The sequence below is a fragment of the Charadrius vociferus genome, unplaced genomic scaffold (genome assembly GCF_000708025.1).
Source record: "Charadrius vociferus isolate BGI_N301 unplaced genomic scaffold, ASM70802v2 scaffold455, whole genome shotgun sequence".
In the NCBI taxonomy this organism is placed as follows: Eukaryota; Metazoa; Chordata; class Aves; order Charadriiformes; family Charadriidae; genus Charadrius; species Charadrius vociferus.
The window spans coordinates 1255094-1263176 of NW_009648550.1; the positions used below are offsets into that span (position 1 = coordinate 1255094).

At 44.6% G+C, this 8083-nt stretch overlaps 2 protein-coding genes across 2 annotated transcripts in view; both read left to right on the forward strand.

Annotated features, from left to right (window-relative positions):
• The first annotated feature begins 757 nt into the window (after positions 1 to 757).
• LOC104287359 (GDNF-inducible zinc finger protein 1-like) lies at positions 758 to 1438 on the forward strand. The gene has a single exon (XM_009886057.1). It carries the CDS (start codon positions 758 to 760, stop codon positions 1436 to 1438), a length of 681 nt encoding a protein of 226 aa, XP_009884359.1.
• Positions 1439 to 2992: 1554 nt separating this feature from the next.
• GZF1 (GDNF-inducible zinc finger protein 1) overlaps positions 2993 to 8083 on the forward strand; it is a 15930-nt gene continuing 10839 nt past the window's right edge. The window contains exons 1-5 of the mRNA XM_009886058.1: positions 2993 to 3642; positions 5177 to 5271; positions 5890 to 6057; positions 6555 to 6712; positions 7537 to 7701. Coding sequence (XP_009884360.1) covers positions 2993 to 3642; positions 5177 to 5271; positions 5890 to 6057; positions 6555 to 6712; positions 7537 to 7701 — 1236 coding nt within the window. The remainder of the gene's footprint in view (positions 3643 to 5176; positions 5272 to 5889; positions 6058 to 6554; positions 6713 to 7536; positions 7702 to 8083) is intronic.

Consider the following 8083-nt stretch of genomic DNA (forward strand, 5'->3'; position numbering starts at 1 on the left):
TGAAAAGACAGCTCATGGGAGAGCAAGCATTCAAACATTTGTCTGTTTTTCTGGCAGGATGGAGAAAAAGAAAATACTAATGAAATCCAAGGTTGCTGCTCCTAACCTCCTGAGGGCACTGCATTCTCTGTACCAGTTTGGTCACCTCTGTGATGTGACAGTTCACACACAACATCTTGGAATTCAGGAGGAGTTTCTGGTTCACAAAGCTGTCTTGGCAGCTTCTAGCAATTATTTCAAGGGGCTTTTCCTGCATGATGAGATGCTGGACACCAAGAACTGCACAGTGACTTTGCAAGACATTTACACAGAAGAGTTCACCTCCTTCCTGGAGTTTGTTTACACTGCAGAAGTGGAGATTGAAGCGGAAAAACTGCAACGGATGAAAGAAATAGCCGAAAGACTTGAATGTAAGGATTTGCTTGACATTTGTGAAGAAGTGAAAGCAGAGGGCAGGAAGGGTTTAGATTTGAGCCTCAATCTGAAAGGTCAGCTGTGTGAAAATGGTGGGCCACAGTGGACTTGCATGCAGCAAGGGGAGAACCTCAAACTGAGTAACTCTTCCCAAGTTGTGGCAATACCTGTGCAGAGGAAACTTTGGGATAGGGAAGAACATAAAAAGTTGCTGGCTGGCTGCGAACTCATTGAAGGCCAACCAGCAAGCCTGGAGCAAGAGGACACCGCATTTCCAGAACCAAAATCCAGGACAGCAAAGCTATCAAAATGTAGCAAGACAGACAACAGAAACAGACTCAGTATGGATATTGTCAGTCTGGAAAACAAGAATAGTCGTTCTCTCCTAAGTCAGGCTGAGTCAAAGGAAGCCTCCGTAGTAATTAGGAACACTCTGCCTGAGCAGTGGGAAGATGAAAACAGTTTAATTTCCAAATTTGCCAGTAAAACGCAACGTAGGAAATCACCGCGGCACGTGGCAAAAGCCTTGCCGCAGATTGCGTGCAAGAAGTGCAACGAATCATTCTGTTTTATTGAGCAGTACCAGTCGCACATCCAGCTCAAGCATGACGTTAATGTGGCTGTCAAGTATAGCTGTAATATGTGTGAGCGGCTTTTTTCTACGCACCAGAATCTCCGGCAGCATCGCCTCACCACTCATAGTGATGAGCGGGGCTTCTCCTCTGTGTTTTGCAACAAGAAGTTTAAGCGCCAGAAGGACAGAAACGACCATATTCGCAGGGCGCACAAGAAGAAGAGGGATCCCCAGGCCTGCCCGTACTGCGACAAGGTCATCAGCTCCAAGTGTGGCCTGACAGTCCACATACGAACACACACGGGGGAGAAACCTTATAAATGCAAACACTGCCCAGCCAGCTTTGCTCAGAGATCTGCTTACAATACCCATGTAAGGTATAGCATTCTCTGTGTGTGTGTGTCTGTGCATGCGCGGAAAAATGTGTCTTCCCTCTGGGCACCAGGTTGAAAGTGTTCCTGAAGTCCTGTCTGCTTTAGTTCCAGAATTCCTTGGATCCAATCAGAAGTGTGTTGAAATCGGCACAGATTTTTTCCATTGACCTCATCAAGCTTTCAGTCTGGATTACTGGATTGAGGTCTCCCAGACTGGGAATTTAGGCAAACGTTTCCTGTTGAATCAAAAAGGACTTGTGCAACCGGATCTGTTAGGTGATTTCGGAAGCCTCAGATTTTGGGTTTTTTAATAGGAGCCCGAAAAGAATCGGCATCTGTTTAAAACGTACAGGAAAACACCCATTTCGTAAACGTAGGAGCGGTGTGGTGCTTTTTAGTATAGTTTTCATGGGCCAAATATTCTGTATGCTGTTTTACTCAGTAATGTGAGCTTCCAGATAGGCTTAATAAGTGCAGCCTGAGTGAAAACAAGATGTTTAAACTGCACAGTAGTTTCCAGAACTGCAGAAGCCACTGTACACGTCAAACATCTCTGTACCCTGCCTGTGTGGTACACAAGATAGGTGATTTTCTACTGGATCCCAGCTTCCCCTGTAAAAAACGTCCTAATTTATTTGTAATTCAGTCCAGTAGCAGAAAAAACATTCCATATGTGTTGTGAGTGCAATGACTTGTTCCATGCACCGAGTAGCAATAAGTAGAGTTAACTGCTACAATTGATGGCTTAGGAGGGGATCTGTTTTGTTTTTCCATATAGGCATTTAATCTGTATTTCCCTTGGTTTTAAGTCCATGGTCTTAAGTTTCTTCTCCAAGGTCATGGTGGACAGGATGAAAATTTACATCCTATGTTACTAATCAGATGATGAATATGTATACCTGAGAGGTACCATCCTTGATGAACTGAGATCTTCTAATTTTCTTTAACTGGTCCAACTACATAAAATTTCCCTGTTCCCAGCTCTCCAAACATGCTGTTAATTTCTTAAATGGTATGAAGAACAATCAGAAGGAAACAACTTTCCATCTTAACATGAGGAGGAACTTCTTTCCTTTGAAGGTAGTGGAGCACTGGAACAGGCTGCCCAGAGAGGTTGTGGATTCTCCCACTCTGGAGACATTCAAAAGCCGCCTGGACGCCGCCCTGTGCAACCTGTTGTAGGTGACCCTGCTCTGGTGGGGGGGTTGGACTAGATGATCTCCAGAGGTCCCTTCCAACCCTGACCATTCTGTGATTCTGTGAACTCTTCCTCCAAGGCAAACGTGTCTGAATTGAAACAATTAAACCTATTGAAGTTGTGCTCTGTTGTCTGTTTGTTTGTTTTAACAGAAAAATCCATGAGTCTCAGCAAGAGAGGAAACTTATGCCTGTCTATTGGATGGTAGTTCCGCCTGCACATAGACCAAATGCAACAAGCTGTGACAAAGATCCTGACAGAGAGACATGGGATGGGACATCGGAGGCTGAACAACAAAAGTGTGTGAGGCACGAAGAGGCCACAAATCATGATGAAGAACCCGGGCATTCATCTGTTACCAAAGCAGACTGTAGCAATGAGCAAGAGGAACAGAAGCAGAAATACAAGGAAGCTGAAGCAAGAAGTGAACAAATGAATGAAGAAGGGGATGAAGATGAAGGTGAAATGAGTGTGAAGGGTGAGGAGGAGGTAGATTACGAAGCAGGGTATTCAGAAGTTGAAGATAGTAGAGATAATGAGGAGGTCTGTACCGAGGAGGATGATGAATACTCTAATGAGAAGGATGGTGAAGAACATGGATCAGATGAACCATTTAAAGTAAAGAAGGTAAATAAAAGTGGGGTGAATAAGAAATCTGCCTATGTAATAACGTGCGATAAGTGTAATGAGCAGTTTGTCTCCAGGAAAAAGTATGTGGATCACTGCAGAGATGTCCACCAGTGCTTGCCTGGTAAAGTCTATCAGTGTGACATCTGCAGCAAGTCGTTTGCTAGTTACAACAGCTGGAAGGAGCATCGAGCATGTGTCCACACTGAAGAAAGGCAGTTTGCCTGCACCCTTTGCAATGCTACTTTTAAAAGAAAGAGAGATGTGAGGACACATTATATGAGGAAGCATGAAGGCAGAGTCAAACGCCCTCTCTGCTCTGTCTGCGGGAAGATCCTCAGCTCCCGAACGGCACTTGTGTTTCATATGCGGACGCATACAGGAGAAAAACCTTATGAATGTGGCATTTGTCACTCAAAATTTGCTCAGCCATCGCAACTTAAGATCCATACCAGGTCAGCCTACTGCTTCTCCCATTACCACTCCCTGCATGCCCAGTGTACTTCAGCACTTCTTTTTCCTCTTCTGCCTTCTTAGCTCTGAGTCATTCTCCTTGCGTGTCCTTGTAACAGGAACACTGGGATATAACTTGTTCTGTAGTATCTGTGATTAATTCTTTTACGTAGAGGCTTTGTCTGCATCTGGTCGTTGCATCAGTTTTGGTAGGGATTTTGAAACATGCTCTATCTGAACTTGTAAGCAAAAGCCAGTCTTTTGAGACAGTCTTCAAAATAAGATGATGGCCTTCACTAATGAGAAGTAGCATAGGTTGAAGAATTAGTCAAGGTCCTCAGAGTCCCAGATGTTGAGCCCTGCTCACTCTTTATCACTCTGAGGAAGTCATTTAGTGTGGGATTTAATTTCTTGTATGCAATACAAAATCTGGACTTCTCATCTGAGCTCCCTCTGTGGTCATTGGAGTTAGACTGGATTAATTGCTCTCTGGTGGTGTCTGTGTTAAATGTGTCCTCTCGTAGGAGAGGGTGAATCATCCCATGGAATTTCCCATCTTTCTTCAAACAGGGAGCCTAGCAGATAGCTTATAAGAGGAGGTTAACTGTTGAAGAGCTAGAAGAGGTGAGAGAAATCCTGTTACTAGAGACTATGGACCTGTACAATGGGGACAGTAGCTTTCTTCTATTTCCTACGTGTTCTTACGGTGATTTAAAAAATGGTGAGGCATACTGATTCAGGACCACCAAAACATCTGAAATGCCAAGGTAATCTGTGTCAGCTGAAACGCGGCAGAGCTGCACTGCGTGTAAGATGTGGTATGACTGCAACAAAACATTGACTCATGGGGTTTGTGTTGGGTAACTGGCTGTCTCATATTTGCAGCATTTTGCCTGATAACTCAAATTTATCCATGATTTTGCACATCGTAGTATTTGGGTTGGAATAAGGGAAATCAGCACAGTGTTAAGACTAAACATTAGGCTTAGACTTTTTCTGATGTGAGCTAGTTGAAAATCATGTGTTCAGAAACACTGCTTGCCTGACTTCCCTTAGTGCCTTTTGGCAGGATATTCCCGTTTTTCAGACAGTTAAAATTTGCAGGCTTGGGGACATGAGATTACAGAAGCCAAGACTGTGGCCCACATTTCCCAAGAGGTCTGCTGCTGGCATTGTACTGGGGACAGTCTGGATGCACTTTCAATCTCTAGTGCACAGCATCAACTTGTCATCGTCCCTACTTTCTCCCTTCCGATGCTGGTACCATGAGCTGTAACTGTGAAAGAAAGGTGGATTTTGTAGGGCCCGAGAATGAGGAAAAGGTAAAACTTAAATGGGAATTTTCATGCCTTAATGTAGCACCTGTACTGGCAAATGCGCTATATCCAGACTGAGCAGAATGTACTTTTTCCCACTTCATTTAAAAAATGAAGTATGTTGCCTGTAGTGTGTAGAATGCAATTTCAAGTACAGTATTTTAAGAATGCACTACAAGAGCTAATTTATTAATACTCAATTGTGTTTTGTTCCATTTAGGTCCCATACTGGGGAAAAGCCATATATTTGCGAGGACTGTGGGGCTTGCTTTGCTGATAAAGGCAAACTCACTGGCCACAAAAGGACCCACACAGGTAGGCATTACCGTTCCTCCCTTTATACTGCTGGAAATTTCTAGCTGGGATTTGAAGAAAGTGCACACTTGTTTTTGTAACTCGTAGAAGAAACTTCTACTACCAGAAACGAACTACTAGGGATAGAAAGACATTTGGAAACCAACTTTGAAGTACAAAGTTCTGCTGAAAGAGTTCAGAATGTCTGAAGAGGCTGGGAAATGCTGAGACAGCGGGGGCTGTTCAGCCTGGAGAAGAGAAGACTCTGGGGAGACCTTATTGCGGCCTTCCAGTACCTAAAGGGGGCCTACAGGAGAGCTGGGGAAGGACTTTTTACTGGGGCATGTAGTGATAGGACGAGGGGGAATGGCTTCAAACTGGAAGAGGGTAGGTTTAAGTTAAACATTAGGAAGAAATTCTTTACTGTGAAGGTGGTAAGGCACTGGAACAGGTTGCCCAGAGAGGTTGTTGAGGCCCCATCCCTGGAGGTGTTCAAGGCCAGGCTGGATGTGGCCTTGGGCAACCTGGTCTAGTGGGAGGTGTCCCTGCCTACGGCAGGGGGGTTGGAACTCGATAATCTTCAAGGTCCCTTCCAACCTAAACCATTCTGTGATTCTGTGTCTTTTTCTCTTTACTCAGGAGAGCGCCTTTTTAAATGTGATGTGTGTGGAAAGCATTTTGCCACCAACGAATATTTAAAATGCCATAAACGATGCCACATGGGTGCTAAACCCTACAAATGTGAGGTTTGTGGGAAGACGTTTGGACTGAGAGCCTCGCTAGCCCAGCACAGTAACGTCCATGCAGGTAACGAAACAAACTTATCAGAGCTGGGAAAATAAACAGCACTGGAAGCTTGAATCTGAAGTACTTTCCAGCTTGGATGGTGACATTTTATTACAGAACCGCTTTTATAAGCTCCTTGAATTAGGTGATGAGGAGTAGCAGGGCTCATACTGATTCTGGCTTGCTAAACAGGGCACAATACTGTCTTGTATCATGTCGGATGTTGCTTGTCCACAAGACTGAGGCCTGTTTTGTGGTGCTGAAGGATGTCGGAGCAGAGAGCGGCTGTAGTTGCTGTTAATTCCCCTTGCAAGATCAAAGAGCTGTTCTCGGGCTTTCCTTTGCAGCCAAGAAACATTTACCACATAACGTTAAAAACCGGGGCTTCAAGCACATGTCTTCTACGTACATCACTTTATCAATATTGATCTTTTAAAATTCTTTATGCTTTTTGTCTGCTGAAATTAAGGCCAATTGAACCTGCCTTCTAAGTCTGCTTCCTGGTGCGTTTGTTTCAGAGACCCGTCCGTATTTCTGTGAGCAGTGTGGGAAAACGTTCACCCAACAGGGCGCTCTCCGGCGCCACCAGCGCATTCACACCGGGGAAAAGCCGTACAAGTGCAGAGCTTGCGAGAGAACCTTCACGGACATGTCCACCTTGCGCAGACATGTGTCGGTATGCTGCCCCTCGGGTGTCTTTGTGGCAGGCAGACTACAGTGGTGATTTTTAACTACTGAGAGAAGTTTCTTGCCTTAATGAGGGTTCATGTTGGTGATGAATATTAGGGTTGGGGGATTGATCTACCATGTATACACAGCTTTTAAAATATGTATTTCTGAAGTGCGCCGAATTTTCCTCCAGCAGCACAGCAGCTCCCACTACTGGCTGTCCAACTGGTCACCTCCCAAGTACTCCTGTTGTCTGCAAAAGGAAAATCTAATCTTATAAAAATATATGAGGAAGGACTGGTTATTTAAAAGGGTTATTACTGATTGAATCCTTTTCTGAAAAAAGGAACGGTACCACATTTTATATGACCACAGTCTCTGCAGTCTTTTAAGCCTCTTACAGAGAGGCCATAACATGATGGTTTATAATGCCTTCATGTTGCACATGAGTGTGATTTTACGTGCTTCCAGCATTGTGATATGCTGAAAAATGGATTGCTGAGCTTAGCTGTTTTCCGAGACCTTCAAGTCCTTGAAGTGGCTGCTAAGACAGAACATAAGGGTTTTTTCCAATTACAAGTTTTTGAGTTAATGTTTGCCTGTGTGTTAAAACTCTAGCTTCTTTTGGAAGTGTTCCCTGACAGCGGAGCGAGAAAATCAGTGCAGAGTTGGCAAAACAGACTTGTTCTTGCATTTCAGAGTTCAGCTTTTGCATTTGAGAGTTAACCCGTGTACTATTTGGTTTTGCACTGGGTTAAATCTTCAGCTATTAAAGTTGGTGTTAGAAAAAAAACTTCAGATGTAATTGTTTTCCCCTTTTTTTTTTTCTAGATTCATGACCGGAATGCTCACTGGAGAAGTTTCTTGATAGATCTTACAACCAAAAAAGACCACAACTGGTCCAAAATAGAAACGTTCTCGGAAGCCTGTATGGGTGAAGACTCTGCGCCGGAAATTTGGTCGGTTGACCGAGGTAAACTTTATAAACCAGAAAGCGTTAGTCTTAAAAAAGTAGATGTGCCACCTAGTGTTAGTAACGCGGAAGACGCCGGTCGCTCGCTTTTATACCTATGACGTCAGTTATCGCCGTGATGCCGTGTTCCGCTAGTCCTGCGTCGAACGCGGTGTGAGAGCCCACCGGGCTGGTGCGCGCGCGGACGCGGGCGCCCTGTTGTCGCTGTCAATTACTCCTCTTTTTTTTTTGTGTGTGTGTGTAATAAAGATGCGTTCATCACGTAAGCGGCCACCCATCCCGTAACTGATTTATTTGCATAGATCTGACCGCGGAAAAGTTGTTAATTTGGTAAGAATAAGGACGCGGGTGGTTCTCCGCGAAGGGCGGAGGGACGCCGCTGGGGAGGGCCGGGCGCGCTGGGCC

Coding starts and splice junctions, on each gene's coding strand:
- LOC104287359 (XM_009886057.1), top strand. CDS start 758: ATGGATATTGTCAGTCTGGAAAACAAGAATAGTCGTTCTCTCCTAAGT.